The 22442-nt window shown below is 35.9% G+C and overlaps 1 protein-coding gene and 1 long non-coding RNA gene across 5 annotated transcripts; one reads left to right on the top strand and one right to left on the bottom strand.

Annotated features, from left to right (window-relative positions):
• Positions 1 to 20805, bottom strand: Clk4 (CDC like kinase 4). Of its 4 annotated transcripts, XM_071612060.1 has the most exons (14): positions 20713 to 20799; positions 16216 to 16376; positions 15198 to 15264; positions 11541 to 11763; positions 10349 to 10439; positions 9887 to 9953; positions 7289 to 7405; positions 7035 to 7201; positions 6728 to 6822; positions 6308 to 6437; positions 4385 to 4467; positions 1482 to 1561; positions 523 to 613; positions 1 to 443 (listed from the first exon to the last, which is right to left on the bottom strand). In XM_071612060.1, exons 2-14 carry the CDS (start codon positions 16316 to 16318, stop codon positions 303 to 305), a joined length of 1455 nt encoding a protein of 484 aa, XP_071468161.1. In that variant the 5' UTR covers positions 16319 to 16376; positions 20713 to 20799; the 3' UTR covers positions 1 to 302. The 4 variants fall into 4 exon arrangements, with proteins under 4 accessions (XP_071468161.1, XP_071468158.1, XP_071468159.1 ...); XM_071612057.1 differs by lacking the exon at positions 15198 to 15264 and having other exon boundaries at positions 20713 to 20805; XM_071612058.1 differs by lacking the exons at positions 15198 to 15264; positions 20713 to 20799 and adding an exon at positions 12839 to 12897 and having other exon boundaries at positions 16216 to 16306.
• A 136-nt stretch (positions 20806 to 20941) lies between these two features.
• Positions 20942 to 22149, top strand: LOC114082227 (uncharacterized). The gene is made up of 2 exons (XR_003580939.2): positions 20942 to 21052; positions 21166 to 22149. It is a non-coding gene; the product is annotated as an uncharacterized lncRNA (long non-coding RNA).
• Positions 22150 to 22442: the final 293 nt, after the last annotated feature.

The raw sequence follows: 22442 nt of genomic DNA, 5'->3' as shown, positions 1-22442 counted from the left end.
TTCATGTACAAAAGACAAGACCAATCACTTTATCACTGGACACAAAGGTAATTCCAAAGGCCTTTAAAAATGGTAATTAATCTCAAAAAGGAAAATTAATTTCAACTTTTATATTTCATTCATTATCAAGACCATACTGCTTAACAAGGTAAATTTGCTATAGATACAAAACATACAGTATATACACTTAACTGTACAAAATAATTTAATGTTTACAAAAATATTAGAATGTTTAGTTGACTGACACAGTCTTAAAGTAATCTCTTCTAGAGAAGTATATAGTAAGACCACTGATTTCCATTTCATTTCTTTTTTAATAAGTCAAAGAAAGGATGCTGCAATGCTTCGTCCAAGGTGATTCTTTTAGTTGGATCATATTCTAACATTCTTCGAACAAGGTCAAAAAGCTTCTCATGTTCTTCATCATGACTGAGCATAAATTCCTGGAGGAAAAAAATTTTGTTAAAAAAGATACTAATAATAGTGAAAATTTATTTTTCTTTTAATCCTTTTTTCTTTCACCTTTAATGGTTTGCAGCGTCTCCTAACATATCTACCAGCAGAACTATGTTCATCCCAATCTAGCTGGTTATGGTGAAAATACTTGCGTTTCCTAGAAGGAAAAAGAAATCTGGATTAATAAAATACTAAAAGATCTACATTTTTACCTTGCCCCCTGGCTGGGGGACAGATTAAAGAATGACCTTTTTTCTTTAGATATATAAACACCTATATACAATTAAAAAAAGTCTCAGTGACAAATGTGCATGACACTTTATATAGTATTTTCCTTTTTCTGCCCCCATCCTGTGGGGTTTTAATATTTCAACTAAAATTTGTCCCAAATATAATGGAACAATGCCAGCTTTAAAAATAGACACTGTTGGATCCATTCCTGTCAATTCTGCTTTCACTAGATCTGGAATAGGGCTGTAAATCTTGTAAATAACTCCCTAGATGACTTCTGTGGTGAAGTATGTTTGCAAACCACTATAGTGTTAATCAAACTTAGGAATGTTATTCTCAAACTTAGACTGATATGAGTATAAAAAATAAGCTTTCCCACCTCTATTTTTATTTTTACATCAACTTAGGAAAACATGTATGTAAAGGTTAAGTTTAAAAAAAAAAATCAAATAAAACAAAAACCTTCCATCTTTTAAAAGAACATAACATAAATACCGTTTTGTTGTTGTTGTTGTTGTTTTGGGGTTTGTTTTTTTGGTGGTAACGGAACTGAACCCAGGGTCTTGAATATGATGGGCAGTTACTCTACCCACTGAACTACAGCCCCATCCTTGAATTATTTTTTTTAAATGGGTTAAAAGACGTAAATCTAAGTAATCACTAACATAGAATTTTTTTTTTTTTTTTCAAAATCCACAGTCCTTGAAACAAGCATTATGACCATGTTAAGTTTTCTGTGTTGCAATAGAGGCCATTGCATGCATCCAATGAAGAGCTTTAATCTTTAAACATACCTTGTTTTCTGAATCATGTGTGCTGGTATGGGTCCTAATATTCGTTCCATCATGGCCAGATGCTCTTTACTATCATGAGTCTAAAAAATGTGGAAAAAGAAAGTTTAGCACTCTTATTTCCCCACATGTACATTAAAAAAAGGACATAAGAATATGATGCTTACATAAAAGAACTAGACAGCTATACAATTTACACTGCACACTTCTCCAAAGATGAAACAATACTGAACAAGCTAGTCTTGGAGACGGAATAACAAGGTCTGCATAGTGAGCAACATGTAACTTGTTTAATGTAAAACAGAACAATTTCCTTCACTATTTGTATTTTTCACACTGTTTAACTCAAGAACTGGGGAAGATTACCAGAAATCCTGTTACCTCTTCATTTATTTTTTAAATTTATTTAATTTATTTTAATTTTTATTATTGGTTGTTCAAAACATTACAAAGCTCTTGACATATCATATTTCATACATTTGATTCAAGTGGGTTATGAACTTCCATTTTTACCCTGTATACAGATTGCAGAATCACATCGGTTACACATCCACTTACCTCTTCATTTAATCAGCTGCTTAAACAAAAGTTAACCTCCATTATCAAACAAATAGCCAGCCTACTTACTAACATTAATCTCAGGTGCTGAAAATACCCGATAATTCTCACAACAATCCTCAGCTGTATATGTGGGAACATGAGTTCAAAGAGGTTAAGATACTACCTTAAAGTCACATGGCTTATAAATGATGAAGAATGAGCCATAAACAATACAAAGCTCATATTCTTTCCACTGATATAGCTTTGGCTTTATAAAGTAGAATATGGCAATTTTTTTCTTTAAAGGCCACATAATAAACATTTTAGGCTTAGCTGCTCACAAATAGTCCCTTATTTAATCATCTTTAAAAAAACCAAACAAACATAAGGCACAATTCACCATGGTCATCATTTGCCACCCCTCGTTTTAGGGAGCAGGGTTGTGTGTGATTGCTTTTTAAATCTACCAACTATAGTGTCAAGCACACTGCCTTCAAAACGTTATTAATTCATGAAAGGAATATTATTAGTTCCCCATTTAAAATTAATGTTAATAATATACATTTCACTTAAGGCCTTATAAGTGCTTTACAATTATAAAATCACTTGAAGCACCTACTTAACTCAATCAGTGGGAAGAAAGAATGCATTCAACCTTACTTTTTCTTGACTCTACAACTTACTACAAAAAAACCAGACACCAATTCCTACAATAGATTGATAACAACGGTCCTGAAGACATTAAACTCATCTACCAACTCAAGAGTACTTTTTGACTGATTTTCTACAAATCAGACAGGAACAGAAGCCTGGTGAGGTGCCCCACAAGCAGTGAACTCGTACGTGTGTGATAATGACCACCTCCATGACTCAACTGTTCATAGCTTCACTTGCCTCTGTACTGCTTAACTTCAAAAGTCAACCTCAACAGTTCTGAACTACATCTTCACAATCCTTCCCCGAACAAAGCAAAGTTGAACAACGGAGCATCCTGATCATACCACAACTCTACTTATTCTCCAATGGTTGCATTATCTAAAGCTATCAAGACTTTTAGACTCCAGATGTACTTAAAAATTTATAAGAAAAAAAATGGAAACCAAAACAGAGTTTCCTACTTTTTATTTCACCAAATAAGGACTTCTAACTTTAAAAATTCAACTACTGAAGCCAGGCATGATAGTGCACAGCTGTAATCCCAGCATCTCAGGAGGCTGAGGTAGGAGGATCGTGAATTCAAAGCCAGCCTCAGCAACCTGGCAAGGCCCTAAGTATAAGTCACTCAATGAAACTGTCTCTATATAAAATACAAAAAAGGCTGGAGGTGTGGTGTGGTTCAGTGGTTAGGCACCCCTGGATTCAATCCCTAGTGCCCAAGAAAGAAAGAAAGAAAAAAAAGAAAGAAAGATTCAACTACTGAAAAGAAAAAAAAAGCTAAAATAATAAAAGTTAACTACCAGCAAAAACTACCATCATTTCATAAAAGGGAGATTTTAATATGAAAAAAAAAGAGGTGTAACATCTAATAAAAGGATAGAATGGCAATTCTATAAAATCATTTTCACTTTGGACCAGCCCATATTTGGAAACCACTGACTTCAAGGATAAAACAAATACCCTTCTCAAAGGTATATGCCCTTTCTGTCAGTTCTTGTCTTCATTTTCCCATTTACAGGAAATACTCCAATAAATACTTTTCTTCCCTAACTAGAACATAATCTATTTCTCCTTCCTTATAGGCCCCGTCACATTCTTGTTTTCTGACTAGCTAGCTCCTATTCTTCCTTCTAGCATTAGCCAGAACTCCCCACCTCCTCAATGATTCCTTCTCTAATCCAGGGAACCCTCCCTGAAGCCTCCCTACATTTTCTACATTGTTCCATTGTAGCAAACACCACATTACATTGGAATGATTTTCAACGACTTCCCTGAAGACTTAGAAATGCCTAAGACATCATGGAAGCTGTTTTTTAGTGTAAAATACACTTGTTACTGAATTCTTTTATAAATAAAGAAGTGACTTGTTCATGGTCATATGATAGTCAACATAACCAGAGCTGAATTAAAACTAGCCATGTCAACACTAATGCAAATTTATGAAAGAGCTCTATAATTTAAAAAATGGAAACATGAGGCAAGATGAACCAACCATACATAAACCATGTGTTAAAGACACATCAATCACATTTAAATGAGTTATGCTATTCACTAACAGTATTTAATTCAATTGGGTTCTAAAGGATAACCATTTGCATATGCAAGTTTTAATAAAGAATAGTGATCTATGGCAACTTTCCAATAAGGAAACTAAAACCAACATTTAAAATTCATTGTAAATTATTAAATAAAATTTACTACATACATACCTGAAAGACTGTGAACCCAAGGTAGTATTCAATGAGAATGCAACCTATACTCCAAACATCACAAGGCTGAGACCAACCTAAAGCTATAAAACATAAGAATGTTATTATGCAATAATTTTTAATCTTCTATAAGTCCTTCCCTATATGGGTGAACTCTTTTGAATAGTCTATTTGGGAAAATACGAGAACAAATTCAGGGTTTACACTTTGAAGTTTTGTATCAAACATTATCCAGTATGATCTCATTGGGAGGGGACATTTTATGTAAAATAAAAGGGGACTAGCACATTTTCCAAATATAACTACCAATTCTATATTCTTTGAACTGCTTACACAGGGGAGAACTATACACTATATACTCAGTTCATGGATGGCTCAGGAATTTTTACCTTTTATCAGTGCAAATACAGGTTTATAATTATCCTCAGAGAATATAATTACTTATCCCCTATCTATTATCATAAGTTTGATACATGAGTTTACATCTTCTATTAAAAGAAATATTTGACATAAATTATGTAAAAATTCTAATAGGAATTAAAAGCAGTTTCACCTATAAGCAGAAATACTTAAGTTCACACAAAGAAGGAGAAATACATGTATTTCAGGCTGGCTGTACATGATACTTTCTCCTTTTTTCCAATGGCAATACTATTCTGGAAAGAATAAAACACCTATCCTTCTTAGACCTAGACTCAACTGGAAAGGAGAATAATAAACCATACAGGATATTTTAATCTTTTAAAGACCAAACATTTAGTAAAAGAATGCATAAATAAAGCTACTTTAAAAAACATTTCAATTATGACACTCAAGTTAAAGACACAGGAAAAAAAACAATATATTCAAAGGCCTTGAGGAGTATGATTTAGTCATTTCTGTTCATTCTCATAATGCTTATCGTTTGAATCTAATCTGACAATTTCCAGATCCTTTGCCTCAAGGGCAATGACTCCAATTCCAACTTATAGTTAACATATCCAGAATCTGTAAATGCTATAACCTGGACTGCAAATAAAAGTTTTTTTCTTTAACTACTCTTATCTACAATCTAGGTTTTTCCCAGATGATTGTAACTTTCTGCAGCATATCATCTCATTTTTGGGTGAGTCACCTCTAATATTCTGGAATTCTCCATCACTCACTTTTCCCACCCTTTCCAGGCCTTACCTGTTTACTATCAACAACCAAGACATCATCCCTCTATTGTAGCACCAGATTACGTCTTCCTTTCAACCTGCACCACCAGCTTCCACCCTCAGGAACGCTCCACAGATATGCCAAAAGATCCTTCTAATCGCCCAATCTCCAGATTTCTCTGAGGCCAATGAATCCAATTCTAGACTTATATCAACTCTCCCTTACCTGGAACTTTCTCAATAGCAAGTACTCAACCCCATCTTTCACTTTAAAATTTTTCCTTTTTATTTCGAACTCTGCACTTTAACTCATTTTCTTTTCCAGCCTTTCTCCTATCAATGGTCATCAAGAAACTCTCCACTTGGAGAGTTTCTTTCTTCTCCTCTTGATCTTTATCTACCCTACGTCTAGAGTCTGCCAGATAAAACCATTAGCATTTTTACCAGAACCATAATTTTGTGAAGGCATAAAAATGGGTACCTACAAAATTTCAAAATCACAATGCTATGATGAATTTAGCTAATGGAAACTGCTCTCTTATGTTAATAAACCCATTAAAAAATAATCACCCTTTGGAATGCTTCACAAGTGGTATCACATTCATATTATTCAGAAAATAATATTTATAATAATGTTCACATGTTTTTAATGAAAAACAAAATGTTTTCTGTATATTGCTAAAGTTACCATTTTAGCCATGAACCCCATCCACATAAATCAAAGCTATTAAGAACAAAACTCTCTTCTTTAATTACAGTATAATGAAGTCTGGTGTCTACTGACCCAAAATGACCTCTGGAGCTCTGTAGTGCCGTGTGGACACCAAAGTACTGTGATGTTCATCATCATATGTTGCACTTCCAAAGTCGACAACTTTAATATCTGTGTTTTTTAGTGTGCGTTCATCACGTTTCTACAAAATTGAGAAAACATAAAACTAATAAAGACATTTTATAACACTACTCAAAATACTGAACAAAAATAATCTTTCTTTCTTTTTTTCTGCTGGGTGCTGGGGATCAAGCTTAAAGCCTAGAAGGGGCTATGCTAATAATGTTCTACCACTGAACTACATTCCGAGACCTACTTTTTTGGCGATTAAAAATTGAACATAATGGGCTCAGAAGTAAAATTCCTCATGCAAAGATCACCAAACTAAGCTAAATTTCAAAGATAATCACTTAAAGCAAGTCTTTTACTTACCATTTTAGAATTATATTTGACTACATAGTCAGACTTCACAAATAAAATATTTTCAGGTTTCAGATCTGTATGTGTTAATTTATTATGATGCAAAACTACAAAGAGAACAAAAAGACATTATTAGTTTTACCTAGAAATTGAATTGGTAAATGGGAGGGATGAAGGAGAATTAGCAGTAGATATGGTGATCAAGAAGGGTTTCATCTTTACCTGGGGTATGTATGTATATTTTGATGACAATTTTTAATGTTTTTTATAATAAAAATCTTAAATTTTCTGATTTTAAAAATTTATCAAATATACTTACAATTTATTGATTGGCAGATCTGATAAGCCATCTGCCTGATGTGATCAATCTGAAATGGCAGAAAGCTGTTTTCTTTAATGAAATCATAGGTACTAAGTCCCAGCAGTTCAAACACAATACAAACATGACCATGATGATCAAACCATTCTAGCATCTGGACACATCGGCTAAAATAAATCAAAATAGCAAGTTAGTTCATAGAATTGTGATTATTTTTCGTAATAAAAATGGCCCAAAGTTCAATTTATACTTACAAGACACTATTAGGATCTGTACTATTTAAATGCTCCAATACTTGGATTTCTGAACGAGCTGCTTCACGGTAACGGCCTACATTTTTTACTATTTTCACTGCTACATGTAAGCCATCCCTTAAAAACAAAATTAAGAGGAATACACTAAATATATGGCAGTGGGCTGAAGCCATTTATCCTTTAAAGTATAATTTTAATTATTAATCCTCTATGCTATTTTTTTAAAACCATCTTTTAGATTACACCAAATTCTATACAACATCTTTTCCATACAATCAAACAAAATATACTTTATATGAAGCAATAATTCCCTTAATACTTATGAATTTAATGTTTGTTCCTAAAAGTTTACATTTATGTAGATTTTATACAAAAAAAAAGTAAATAAATATATATAAGAACACAAACCAATAACAGAATATGCTACAGTTGAAAACATTCACTCATTCACCAGGCTAACCTATTCTATGCCAGACAGTACACGTTTTAGGGACAAAAAAACATTGGACTTGTTCCTACACGCCTCACACAGTCTAATGGAGTTCTTCACAGAACAGGTGAAGCCCCAACAAAGACAAATTAAAAAAAAAAAAATCTTATTTATACAATAAAGTATAGAGTCCTGAAAGATAGCTTTGATTATCAAATTGGGAGAGAAATGAAATATTTGGGCAAAGACACCACCCTAAAGTCAGGAAGCCAAGACAATATTTCTTAGCTTAGCATATTTATGATGCAAATATGCAGAAACAGCAAGAGCACAGGGTTCAGGGATTTACAAAAGGGCACTTGTATAGAGCCATGAATATTTTGACATCTTCAACTTCCTCTTGCCTCTGTTCTACACCAGATCTACTTGAAGATGAACTAGCACTCAAGCCTTTTTCACTAGGTGCCTCTACTTTACAAAAGAAAACAAAATCTCCTCCTCTTGTAAGATATCTTTGGGGTTAACAAACAAATGATACTGGCTGGATACCAAATCTTTTTCCATGTTTGCTAGTTTCCAAATCATTGCTTTCATCAAGGTCTCAATAAAGTTGTAGCATGATAAGCCATTTAAATGTTTTTTGATAATATTCTCCTTAAGATGTTTAGCATGTATCTCCAGATTTACCAAAAATTGTTATAAAACAGTTGTTGGGGCTGAGGATGTAGCTAGCTCAGTGGTAGAGCACTACTCGCCTAGCATGTACAAAGCCTGGGTAGTTAAATCACCAGCACCCTCAGAAAAGAAAGGGGGGCAAAACAAATGGCAAAACTCCTACTCCCATATATTTAATTATATGATCAATAAGCTTTTTTTCTCAGTGTTTATATCTATAAAAACAAAAAAATAGAATGCCAAACAGTACTCATTTTTTTAGAAGCCAACAATCCCAATACAAGACACGCTTCAATAAACTTTTTATGTCTAATGAATAAAAAAATATGTAATGTTAGTACTTGGATCAATTAGAAAACCTTGATTAATCAAGAGAATCTCAGGAAATTATTTAAAAGGCCATTAATGAACAATTGGTGAAATCTGAATAAGATTAGCTGGCAAAATCTGAAAATATATGTATATGTAGATAATAAAGGAAATATTGTCAAACGTTCACTCTGGGGAATCTGGGTGAAGGACATATGGGAATTCATTGAACTATTTCAGCAACTGTTCTGTGAGTCTACAAATATTTCAAAGTATAAAATTCAACTTATGTTCACATTTTTGTTGCAGAGAAGTAAGATGGGGTGATAATAAAAGATAATTTAGGATAATTTTCTTTATGGACAATGGAACAGAAATTACTTCAAGGATGAAAAATTTGTGTTGCTGAGGACTGAACCCAGGGCTTTGCACAAGTACTTGATTGCTGAGCTACTCCCCCAGTCCTAAGTATGCATTCAAGAAAGTTTGTTCATGAATGATAGTACATTATCAAGTGGCTATGATATTGAGATTGCCTCCAATATATTTAAAAATTTATTTTTTAAATACTCATATTTAAAATAAGCTGAAAATTACATCCTTTCCAACTATCATAATTTATGACAAAAAACTTTAGATGTCAATTTAAAATATGCAGTTCTACTAAATCTGCTTTAAAAGATTTAGTTACAAAGACATAGGCAAACCACAGAATAGAGGAACTGAAGGAATATGGTAAAATGAGGCAGAGTAGGTCATCAAATCACAAACGGGTAGGTAGGCCTCATTTAAAAAATTGGACTTAATTCTGTAGGTCTCAAGTAGGATAATTTCTTTGCAGACTAGGAAGTTAACTCTATTATGAAAATTTAGATATATTTTTGTCTCTGCAATCCAAAAGTAGCTGAATCTCTCCTAATAGAGGACCAACAATCTAAGCTCTGGGAAACTCCTTCACTTGAACACACACTTTAACTTCAATAAACTCAATCTGATAGAATTTGTCAGCATTCTTCATAAAATCTATGTACCTGGTAAATAAACTATATCTAGGTTAAAGAAATGTTGAATATCTATCAGAAAAACTTGTAGCTACTACTACTTTAAAAACATACTTCATATAAATTATGGGTGATTTCCCATCAAAAATATCAGAATGTTCAAAGATATAAAAATAAACTTACATGCCATGATCAATGCATTCTACAACTTTGCCAAAGGCCCCTTCACCCAAAGTGTCCACGATTTCATCTAAAGTGAGGGAGAGAAAAAGAGGTATAAGTAACTAAGTATAAATTAACTAGTTATTCAAACAATGAATGCTTAAGTGTGGAATATTTTCAAATGATCTCTAACAAGCATAACTAATGTTTCAGCACTCAAATTATTTTATTTTCATCTGCTACAAAAACAATTAGATAGAGCTATCTTTCTTGCTCTAATCTCAAATTCCACTGATTATTTTGGAACTTTAGAGTAGAAATATTTAAATTCTACAGAAAAGAAGAAATACAAAAGAACAAACCAACCCACAAAAAACAAAACAAAAAAGCAATGAAGAGTTCTTTAGCCCCCCGCTGACAAACTATTCTTAAAAAGATTATTCTGTCTGCAAAGTTTAAAAAGTGTTGAAAAATATTCTATACATCTTGCTCTTAGAACGTCTCCACTTTGACAGATCAGGTGACCCTCCTCATCATCCTCTATACTCCTGGATCTTTTCCTTCGGTGGCTCTTCTGGAACGGCAAGTGGGCAGCACCAAGATCGTCCAGCCAATCAATATATCAGAGTGAATTCAGGGCAGAATACGCAATTCATTCAGCGGGGAGATATTCAGGCATTCAGATAAGCACCAGGCCACGAACAGTTGGCAGGAGCAATTTCAAATTCAGTCCCCAGAAATTCACAGGGCACAGTTTATGTTACAGAAGAAAAACATGGCAAGGAACAGATTTTCAGATAAGATACTTAAAGTGGCAATAGAAAAACAACACAATTGTCTCTTTAAAATACTGATTTAATTGAAGTCTGAAATTTAAAGAATGCAATGTCATGATTTACTAATCTCTTGCTATAACTAGCATATGCTGTGAGTTGAGATGTCTAGTTTGTCAGAAAAATGTTTTAAAATGTCAAGATTGTTGTAACTGTCTTATTTAGCAATATTCTGAAATATACATGATTAAAATCAAAGGGGAAAACAAAGGCTAGTTAATTTCAATGTTCAATCCAATAACAGCTAATTCTATCAAACAAAGGTTGGGGAGAAAAACTGCAATTCAGTTTACAGATTAAAACAATGAAGATGTCCATTTAAAAAAAAAATTTGGCTTTTTAAAAATATGTTTCCCATTCAGCACCCATATTCACAATTTCAATAGATGTAGTTACACAATGATGCACTGTATTAAGGATTATGCTATATACAGGTTAACAACATTTAAGTATCAGTGCAACTTTCCATTTTGTTTTTAAGTATTAGGAAAGAGGTTTCTTTCAAAGTAAAATAATATTTCAATTGAAAGAACAAATGGGTGCATTATTTTTCATAAGATTATATTATACAAACACAAAAATGAAATAAATTCTATAATTAAAATCAACAAACTCATGATCTGGTCTGTAGAATGAGTAAATGTGGGCAAGTGAGGGCTAGCTAATAAATATACAGATCAGCTATGAGAATGTGGACGTTTCCTTTAAGGATTCAAGTAATATAATAATTATATCCAAATAGCATTACATATATAAAGAAACTTTTAGAAACTTATCAGCTCCTTAAGAGCTTTTACACACAATTAAGAATCCACTCAAAATAAAAACAAAATCAATCATACCGAACGTGACTGATGACTTGAACAGTGTCTATTATGCTTCCTTTTAGGACTGCTTCTCCTGCTTCGGACTGAGGATTTACTGCAGTGGATTCGATAAGCACTTTCAATGTCTCTGTGATAATGTCTAGGAATATATCCTTCACAGTAGTCATTTCTGTATTCATCAACGTATCTCCGGTCCCGATAATCTCTCTCATTCAAGGACCTTGCTTCTAAATAATGACTGCAAACACATTAAAGGATTTCAAATCATTCTCTTCATTTTGGAATAAATGGTCAAATAAAACACACAAGAATTCCTGATTTAAATAATGAAAGAAAAAAAAATCACAAGTTAAAATTTATATAATACTTATCTCACAAACTTAAGAAATAACTTTAACCAACAAGCAAATGGGTCCATGTTTCTCCATTATAAAAATTGCTGTCAAGCACTTCATAGCAAGGAACAACAACAAAAAAAGCTTAAGTCAAATTATGTTTAGTGTTTACCTAAGTGCTCCTTTACCTTCTGGACAAAATTAAAATCAAAATTCACTCTCCTGGAACTCGTCAGTCTTATATGCATCTGAAACTAAGCTTCCTTTTCTCTCTCAGACACACACACAATCAGAGGCAGGCAAAATAGGATTCCTTTCTCTTTTAATGTTAAGTGCGTTTTAGACATCCTAGCAGAAAATTCTTCCATGAAAGGTGTCTTAGAGATACAAGGAGCCCTGAATGTATTCTAGCCTTCTCATTTTAATGATGACTAAATTAAAACTCCCTAAATAATATGCACATTAGTGACAAAAACTGAGACATTTTCAAACTACTTATTTTACATCACTTATTCTGTCTTTTCTTTGCATTTCTAGCCTTGTTATTCCTGCTTGAGAAACAGACAACTTTCAGTACTGCCTACTCTGCTGAAGACATCTGCAAGATATGTTCCACAAATGAGAAAGGGATCCTGTGATTGCTTGCCTAGGATTACATAAGTCCCTCCACCCTACTTCCCTTTGCATTTCTAATTTCCCATCATTCCTGCTTGAGAAACACACAAGAAACACATGATAGAAAACATCATTATCTAGTGCCACAGTACTTGGATCTACAGATCCCTTTGAGAATATGATGAAAGTTGTGGACCCCTCTTCCCTAAGAAACACACAAATGCATGAACAAAACTTGGCAAATAGTTTCATAGAGGTCATGGACCTCAGGAAGTCAATGGATCCCAGTTAAGTAGCCTTGATCTGATGGAAAGAAAAGGACATAGAGATTCAATTGGCCCAGTTTCCCGTCCCCCTCTCTACCTGGGATGAGTGTCCTCTTCAACAGAGTGCGAAGCTTCAAGAGGGATGCACATGGAGCACTGAGGGAGAGAGGGGACACCTGCCCAGTCAGACAAATTAGCTAAAATAATCCTGACAAGCAATGGAGTGACAGATGTTGCCTAAAATGCCCTCACCAACCCCTTTAGGTTCCCCAGAATATGCTGTCATTTTTTCCCCAGAGTTCTGGTTTAGGCAGAAATAAAGGAGAGAAACACCCTTAAAACCACTACCCCAAAACAAGGCTGGCATCTAGTACTACCCAATTCAGGCGGAAGATGCATGACCCATTCTTATTCCCTAGAGTCAGTCTAAGTTCTAGCCACTGGAGAAATAACTCAGGATTTTAGGGAAAGATTGTGGGGGTCTAGGTTAGCTGTTTTGAAAGTGTCAGGGAGAACTCTCCACCACAAGCTAGGAAGTACACACTCATTAAGCATATCCTATCTAGTTCTGTAAGGCATCCTTCCCACAAAAATCCCAAAATCGTGCTATCAGAAAAAACACAAACAATCATTAGTTGGAATACTACATAAAATCAGAGCTGCTGATAATCCAAAAGCAATATATAGAAAAACAAAACAGCATGATGCAATACCATGAGGAAAAACTAAAAAGACTGGAACCTTTTCAATCTATAATGACCAATGACCAAGGCTGAGAGATTATATAAACAAAAACTATAGAATCATACAGGCTATGGACACGGTAAACAAAATGAACAGACTGATTAAATTTTTACAAATATTCACTGAATGCCCAGTGAATATTTCACTGTAGCCTTTCAAAATAGTCAAAACTAATGAGGATAGGGGCATTCATTTTTATTTCCACACAGGTCCTGTGGGAAATAAAAAAAAAAAAAATTATATAAGGCAAAGTCCCTGCCAACAAATAATGAACAATTTGAGACCATCACATAAAAATAAAACAAAACCCAACAATGAAGGAAATACTGAAAGGTTGGATGTGAGTGCTTAAGAGTCAGAGAAAGGAAAAAACTCAAATCTGCTTAAAATAGTCAGGGAAGAATTCATGAAAAAGATGGGAACAGAGTTTCACTGTAAAGGGAAGCCAGGATATGGACAAAGGGGAAAGTAGAAGAAATTCCAAGGGAGAAAAATGGCATATTATCACTTTACATTTAAAGTACTTTTAGCCACAATGGCTTAGAGATGGATTTGTCTATGTATTACTCAGGTAATAATAGCAAGAGCAATGTTCACCCTGAGAAATATAGCAATTCTCTGGCTGAAAATATATCATTAAAAGCTCAGGCTAAGGAGTGTATCTCAAATAGTTTGTCTATTAAATAACAACTTAGAATAAGGAGTTCTTACTAAAAATGAGATTCCTGGGCTTCAGGGTCATACTTATTGATCAAATCTGCATTTGAAACACACCTCCAAGGTGATTCCTATTTACACTAAACTGGTTTAAGACCTGATACCTTGTTATAGAAAGACATTTAAGGATATAAAAGTGGTATTTACAGTCACATCATCTTCTCAATAAGTGTGCAGAATGGATTAAGCCTGTAGGAAGAGAGACCAACTCACAGGCTACTGCTAAAAGACGAATCACAAAGAAAAGACACTTTGCAATATATGTGACAAAGGGCTAAAATAATGGGAACATGAAGAAGCATTTTTTAGAAATACAATTTGGTTATGAACCTTCTAAGAAAAGGAAAATATTTAAGAATCATCTTTTAAGAGTTCATACCCTTTAGCCTCTTGGAATCTATATTCAAGAAATAATCAGAGGCAAAGATTTGTGAAACCTTTTTAAACAAATAATAATTTACATCTAAATAGGGGGCCACTATAAAGGTTACCTTCTTCACATTTTTCTGGATTTAAATTTTTTTTCTATAGTTTTATAAAAACTACTCATAAAGTTTTTAACCTTCAAAAAGAATTTTTTGGATTATGATCAACAATTACCACCAAATATGTCTGAGGCTAATGTCAAAGAAGAAAGTACTGGTCTGGTGGTTAATTAGATTGACTGGGTATTATGTTTATGTAGTTAACTATAAATATGAATCAATCAAATCACTTCCTTTGTACATACACAATATATAATAACTTATGAATAATGATTATTATGATGTTAACCTTATTTTGTATACTTATCAATATACTGGGATAGATATGATTTTTATATTATACTATACATCAATTTGCTCTAGTCACTGAAATCCTACATTCAACCTCCCTCCACATTCCCTTATGTAACAGTGTTTAAAAAAGCATGATTAGTCTACACTGACTACCAATAAGCTCACTGTTTAGCAGAACAAGTCTATTTAGCATGGAGGAGGAAAAAAATTACATACTGTTTTTTAAAGTAACCCCAGCTGGCTAATTTAGAAAGCAATCTAGTAAACAGTCCCAATGGAACATCTGCACAAACAAGGAGAAAACATAAAACCAACACAAAACAAATGAGAAAGGGAAATTAATGGAAGAGAGTGTGCAAGAAACTCTATTCATCTAGCCTTTAATATTTAGAACTTTAGGATTCCTTTAATTCTATATAAATGTATTACCTCCAAATTTTACACCAGTAAAAATACAAAAAAAAAAAAAAAAAAAGACTCAACATTATTGTAAATTTTTGAGACCCTTTCCTAAATTACTAGCTACTGCCTGTATATAAATAAAACAGTTCTTAGAATATAAGTAAACTTCTAAAATACCAAACATATTCATTGGCCTTAATTCTGTAAATATAACCTGTAGAATATAAGCGACTAATCCCCAATGCACTTTAACTTATCCACATGTTACTTTTCTTATCTGGATTAAACTGTCCCACCCCTTCCATCACCTCACTTTTGAAACACATAATGAGCACCCTAATTTATGTACCACCCTCCTACACACAGGTTAAAAGCACTCAATGGACATTCTTTCATCACCTTTACTGAACTTTATGTGTGTCTCAACTCCCCAACTATGTTACTGGCAGCTAGAAATCAACATGCTACTGACTATATTTTTCTGCCTGCTTGCTTACTTTTTCCTGTGGTAGTGGGGATCACACTCACACATGCTAGGCGAGTCCTCTACCAATGATCTACATCCCCATCCCCTGAATATATTTCTTATTCACTTGCAGATCAACTGTCTCTCAATACCCCCAGACAGACACAGATATATGATAGAAACTGTTTTATTGCAGCTACAGCCTTTGCAACTACAGAAGCCAGCCTATAACAGTAATGGATAAGAGTTTTTTGAATGAATAAATGTTGACTGCATTCTACAATCACTTGACACAAGCTATATAAACAAATAAGAAATCATTAAAACTATTAGGACTAAAATGTTACTAAGTAGAGAGTAATTTACCAATCAGATTCTTTAAACTGGTGATGCGGTTTACAATGCCTATTCTCTTGTGTACTACTGTGAGATCTCCTCTTCCGTTTGTGACTTCCACTGTAGCTTTCATGACCCCAGCTTTCTCTGCTATCCCAATCAGGGCAGTGTGTTCGTTTGGAATGTCGCATCTGTTAACCAAAAAAAGAAAAAGTGAGTTGTGGAGGTTATAGAGAGCTGTGGAGATGGATTTGTTTAATAAATGAAACATTATTAATAGAAACATTATACATTAATATTATTTAAATATGGCATGTAGGGTCATAAAGGCTGTAGAATATTTTTAGGTATGTTTCCCAAGGCATACAGTACTCTACCACTGGTATATCTGACAACTACTGAGTGGCATAGATCTAGTACTAAATAATGGATAACACGGTGAGACCTTTAATACACCATCTTTCAATTCTTCTGAATATAACCAGGACAAATTCTCAGCTTGGTTCTTGTCTTCAAACAAAAAAGAATGAAAGAAAAAAAATTTGTGGGCAGAGGGGAGGCAGTACTAGGAACTGAACACAGGGGCACTCTTACCACTGAGCTACATTCCTAGTCTTTTTTTCCTGTTTTTATTTTGAGACAGGGTCTAAGTTGCCCAGACTGCCTTGAACTTGGGATCCTCCTGCTTCAGCCTCTAGAGTAGCTGCCATCATAGGCATGTACCACCCTATCTGGCAAAAATTTTTAATCTTCAAATTTTTGAAAGGTTCAGGCTTAAGGCTTCAGTAGACAACAGTATTTAGCTTGAAATCAATGATTTTTTTTGTCTTAATTTATTGCCACTGTCATTTATGCTAATTTTCTAATTAGAAATAAATTTCTTTAAAAAAATGTTAACATTAAAACATGAGCTGATTTAACATTAAATAAAATCACAAGTGTCATGCAGCTTGGTTAACGTATAATACAAATAATCAATGTAAAAAACGGATATTAAATATGGGAGGTGACTTCTATTTAAAGCTTTTCATTAATTAAGCTTTTTTCTCAAACTTCTTTTTCTAAATCTTAGAATGACTCCAAGGTTTGAAAATAACAAAGGAGGGGCTGGGGTGTAGGTCAGTGTTTGCCTAGCATTATCAAGGCCCTAGGTTTGATCCCCAGCACCCCTTGAACACACACAGAAAGAGAAAATAGAAGTGAAAGAACACAATATTCAACAGAGAAACTGAAAAACCAAAAGGTGATTATTATAAATCCATTTTCTCTAGTAAGAAGTTTATTTGCAAATCATTTGTAGTTTTTCTTAAAATAAAAATCTATTTGTTATAAATCTGGAGTAATCCTGAAAAAGAAACCAACTTATGGGGATACATAATGAGGCAGGGTTAAAGTAACATCAGACTATGAGGGTAACACAATTCCCAGACTCAATCTACACCTCCAATATACAACAGGATTCTGAACCTATGCTCGATTTAACCAATCTGCCTCTTCCCAACTTAATTCTTTTTCAAAGCGTAAAATTTTTAACAGTAAGGTCCAAACTCTGCTAAACAGGGTGAGTTTAAATGGCAAAAAGAAATTCACAACTCAACAAAGGAGCTGGCAAAAATCTAAAATGGAGCAAATAACTTAGTTAACCTTATTCAGCTTGCCTAAATGAGAAATAAGCAAATAAATCAAGTAAAAATTTAAAATATTTCAAATTGATTAATGGCTTTGAAATGAGGCAGCTTCAATTCAATTCTCCTGGGAGGTCTTCCCTGTTATGTATCATGCCTTCAGAGCCTGATGCCACCAAACATTTTTTTTTTTTTTTTAAGCAATGCTGAGATCAACCCAGGGCCTCCAAATTGCTAGTTAAGTACTCTACCACCTTCAGCCCAAACATTAGGATATTTTAATTTGATGCTGATTCTAATTCTATGCCCATTCTAATTCTATACATCTTTTGGTTCATGAGGCTTCTTTTAAGCTTACTTAGCAGGAGGCTAACAAATTCCAGGCCAATCTCAGCAACTTAGTGAAGTACTAAGAAACTGAGCAAGACCTGTCTCAAAAATAAAAAAATGAAACAGGCTGGAGATATAGCTCACTGGTAAAATGCCCCTGGGTTCAATTCCCAGAACTAAACAAGCAAGCAAACAGAGAAGATATTAATCAAGTCAAATAAAAAATCCTAAAATTATTGTTGGCTTCTCACTGGAGATTAGTAAGTCTTCAGAATTATAAAAAAAAAAAAAAAATTTAAAGCTGGCACAGTGGCACAAGACTGTAATCCCAGAAGCTCCAGCAACTTAGTTAGAGCCTGTCTCAAAATAAAAAATAAAAAAGGGCTCAGGATGTAGCTCAGTGATAAACTGCCTCTGGGTTAAATCTCCAGTGCTAATAAATAAACTTTATTCTTTTCCCTAATTCTAGAAAAATTCTCCTAACTTGTTCCTTCAATTGCCAAAAATGTATTTTAACCACATTTACAACTCAGCTTGGCTAAACATTTTTCTCTCTCCCACCCTCATGCTAGTGATTGAATCCAGGACCTGGGCCTTTCCAAGCACCTCCAACCCTCGAGTTAGGACAGAAGACACTAAAGAGGCAGAAAAGAGGCATGCAGAACACCACAAAGTGGCCATGATTAAAGTCCACTTTGACATGGATTAAAAATTCAGGTTTAAAGGTCACAAAGAACACCATTACAACAATTATTAGACCTTATCCACAGGTACAAAATGTGTTCACAAAGCAAAACGAACCAAAAACAAAGAAAGAAAATACTACCCCTTTGAATAATGATCAACATACCTGTAAATGACCAACATCCTAGGAATGATCAACATGTCCAGTTACAAACACAAAGGAGAACTGAAAACAACCTCTTAGCTCATGTCCCTGTACTACTGATCTTACATGTATAAATATGTCTAGATAAGGTGGAACTAGCAATATCCTCTCTTCAACACCCACACTCCACCCTGTGTACTTCTTTCTTTCACTCAATAAATTCAATCATGTGCCTCACTTTAGAACATAAATTCCTTTTTGAGAGCATACATCAAAGGACCCTCACAGCCAGAATTGAAGTTCACCTCCTTTTTGAGGGACCTCTTTGGAGCCTCATCCTGGTGACCAACCCCCCTAAGCATTCTTAAAATAACAGCAAGCAAAATTTCAGCTTCTGATGACTAAGGGTAATTATCATGACCATCCATTATGAAGGTTTTGCAACACATCTGTGTTTGCTTAAGTTTGTTTTTTCCCTACCTACCATGAGTCTGCTAAATCATCTCCTCTAAAAAACAAAGTTATCAAATTATCAAACTTATTAATATGCAATATTAAGATTGAGTTTCTTGGACGAACCCAATATTTTTCTAGTCGGGTTCACTATTTTAAATTTAATTCAGCTGTTGGTCCCAGCCCCGTAAACACCCACTTTGGTCCCCAGCAAATTTTAGAAATATTTTCTCAAGAGGCAAAGAGAAGCTTCTAGGACCTACCCCTTCTGTAAGGTTCCTTCACATATAGAGAAAAGCAAAGCTACCTAAAATTACCATGCTGCCTCTAATTAGTTAAAAAAAGAAAAAATCCTACGTGCTAGAATCATCAGGTGACTGAGGTTTCAATAAAAACACCCGACACAATGGATATATCATCAGTATTAGAAATCTGATGCTCCATCACCTTTTTAAAAGATCTTAAAAAATACTTGACAACTTTATGGTATGAACAGTTTACAACCTTAATAAGGGGGGGGGGGGGGGTTACAAGTTATGATTCGAGGGCATTTTCAAATAGGCAAAAAAAAAAAAAAAGCCTGGAGGTGCCTGTTTGGAGAACCATCTATACAGGTGATTGGCCGGTAGTCTGCAGGTTGGCTACTTCACCAGAGATAACACGCTGCAGAACTACCAGAAAGGCTCATTCTCTCCACAATGGTATGCTCCACGGGGGGGGGGGAGGGGGGGCAGTATTGCACAAAGGACGAATCTCCCGACGTTTCAACCTCTTACCTGCACTAGGTGCATCCCACCACCTGGATTCACCCAATCCCCACCCACCTCTCCGCCCCGGGCACCTGGCCAGAGGCTTTGGCGTACAAACAGGGACAAACGCTGGACTAGGGAAAAGCCCCCCAAAGCTACAAACGGTGGAGGTCAGGCATCTGGGGGCGGGGGAATCGATCTCCGACAACACAAACACCAGCGACCGGCCCCTCGCAGGGTCTCCGGACACGACCTCGCACTCTCGGACCGACCTAGCACTCGCGGCCCTGGCAGTGTCTATTATAGAGTCCGAGCTCTTGGGTCAACACCGTGGGGCTAATTTAGAGCCTACGGCAGGACCCCGACGCCAGAGCACCTTCAGGTTTTTAAGGCCATCAACGGAGCGGCACCCCGCAGGAACCGCCAACTCAGTCCCCAGAGGCCAAGGCCAGGAACCGGTCGTTTCTCGAACACCTGGCTCCGAGACCTAAAATAAGATTCGACAGTAGCCTAGCCCAGCACATCACACCCGAAACCTCACCTCTGCGAAAGCAAAAGGCCCTTTGGCCGAAAAATGTCGCCAAACCGCCGTCGTTCCTCTCCAGCCGCTGCGACAAACACCCTACAAAATGGCGGCAGCGCCGTCACCCTACAACCCCCTAGGCGGCCTCTAGCACCACCTACACCGCGCGAAAGCGACTGCGTGACAGAGCCAGGCGCGTTCCCGCAGCTCCCGTAAGGGGCGTGGCTTCTGGTCGTAAGGAGCGCCGCCAGCACACTGCGGCTGCGCGGGCCCGCTCATTACATCACAAAAGCCCCGCCCTTTGGGCCGGGCGTGTGCTCGGGTTGTTTTCCTCCTCGGAACCCAGGGAAAAGGCAAGGTGAAAACCCTGAAGCTCGTGTCGCGCCTCCGCTCTTCAAAGTGTAGTTTTCCTGGGTGCGGGATCTCTCGGCGGAGTCAGCCGTGACCCGTTTCCTTCCTCTCACCCTCTAGTGGGACGCCCCGTCGCAGTTTGCACTCTTCTCGCCCTCCCCCAGCCTTCCCCACCCCACACAGCTAACGTGCCGCCCGGGGCGGGTGCTGGGGGCGGCTCGGTGAACCGGGTCGCTGTAGTCCAGCACACTTGGGAGCTTCCCGTCGAAAATGGATTCGGATAAACAATGAAGTCTCAGAAAACAAGCTCAGGAGTTGCTTTTCAAGGCAAGTGTTCCTAAATCAGAACAAAACAAAAAATTGGAAAATTAAGACTCCTGACAAGGTTCTTCCTGTTACTTCCTACCTCAGGGCAAATAAAGTAGCTGGAAGTTTTCCTAAGAAAGTTGTCTCCGTTATTTGTACCTGTGAGTTGATATTATTCATCCAAGGCCAAGTACTGTCGCAAAGCTACTGAGTGTCCATTAGGGGCATGCTTACCTCAAATAAGGTATTTGGCTGTCCTAAGAATCCCAGGAAGCTTTGCAGTGTGAATGTGATGGGGTCAGAAGGCTTGAGGGCCAAAGTTCGTGCCCTGGAGAACACTTTCAAAGAACAGAGGCGAAGCATCCAGAAAAGGAATGATCAGATGGAGGAGAAGCAAGAATATGGTGTCAAAACAAGGGAAGTTTACAGCTTGGTATGGTTTGTCCCCCAAAGTTTGATGGACGGGAAGCTAGGTCCCCAGTGTGGCAACGCTGAGGTGGTAGGACTTTTAAGAGGTGGGTCCTTATGGAAAGTAATTGGTTATAAGGGTTCCATTCTGATATGGATCAATGCTCGTCTTGCAGTATGGTTGAGTCTCACAGGAGTTGTCACCATAGCATATTTTTATATAGAGGAGCCAACACATACCTTGGACCCTTCTGCATGAGGCTATTTCTCTTTACAAATATCCACCACGTTGTGACACAGACCAAGGGGGCCCTCACCAGGATGCTGGCATACTGCTGTTTGGACCCTCCATCCACCAGATCATGAGACAAATAAATCATTTATAAAGTACCCAGCCTCAGGTATTTTGTTTAAGCAACATGAAAACAACTTACACAGGAGAAAAAAATAACAGCCAAATACTGAGAAAGATTTAGGTGTGGTTAGTACTGAAAAGTGTCAAGGAAATTCCATATTCTGACTAGGATTCTCTTGATATAAGGAAATGCCAGATATCATCATTAGAAGAATAGGATTAAATTTTTGTGGGCCCAATAGCAGGTGGGAGTCCTAAACTATTGTACCTTAAATAGATAAAAGAAGGGTGCCTTCATATCCTTAGTGATCTAACATCATAGAAACTC

The sequence above is a fragment of the Marmota flaviventris genome, chromosome 5, assembly GCF_047511675.1.
Source record: "Marmota flaviventris isolate mMarFla1 chromosome 5, mMarFla1.hap1, whole genome shotgun sequence".
In the NCBI taxonomy this organism is placed as follows: Eukaryota; Metazoa; Chordata; class Mammalia; order Rodentia; family Sciuridae; genus Marmota; species Marmota flaviventris.
The sequence above is the reverse complement of the archived record's forward strand: the minus strand, read 5'-3'. Positions and strand labels throughout refer to the sequence as shown.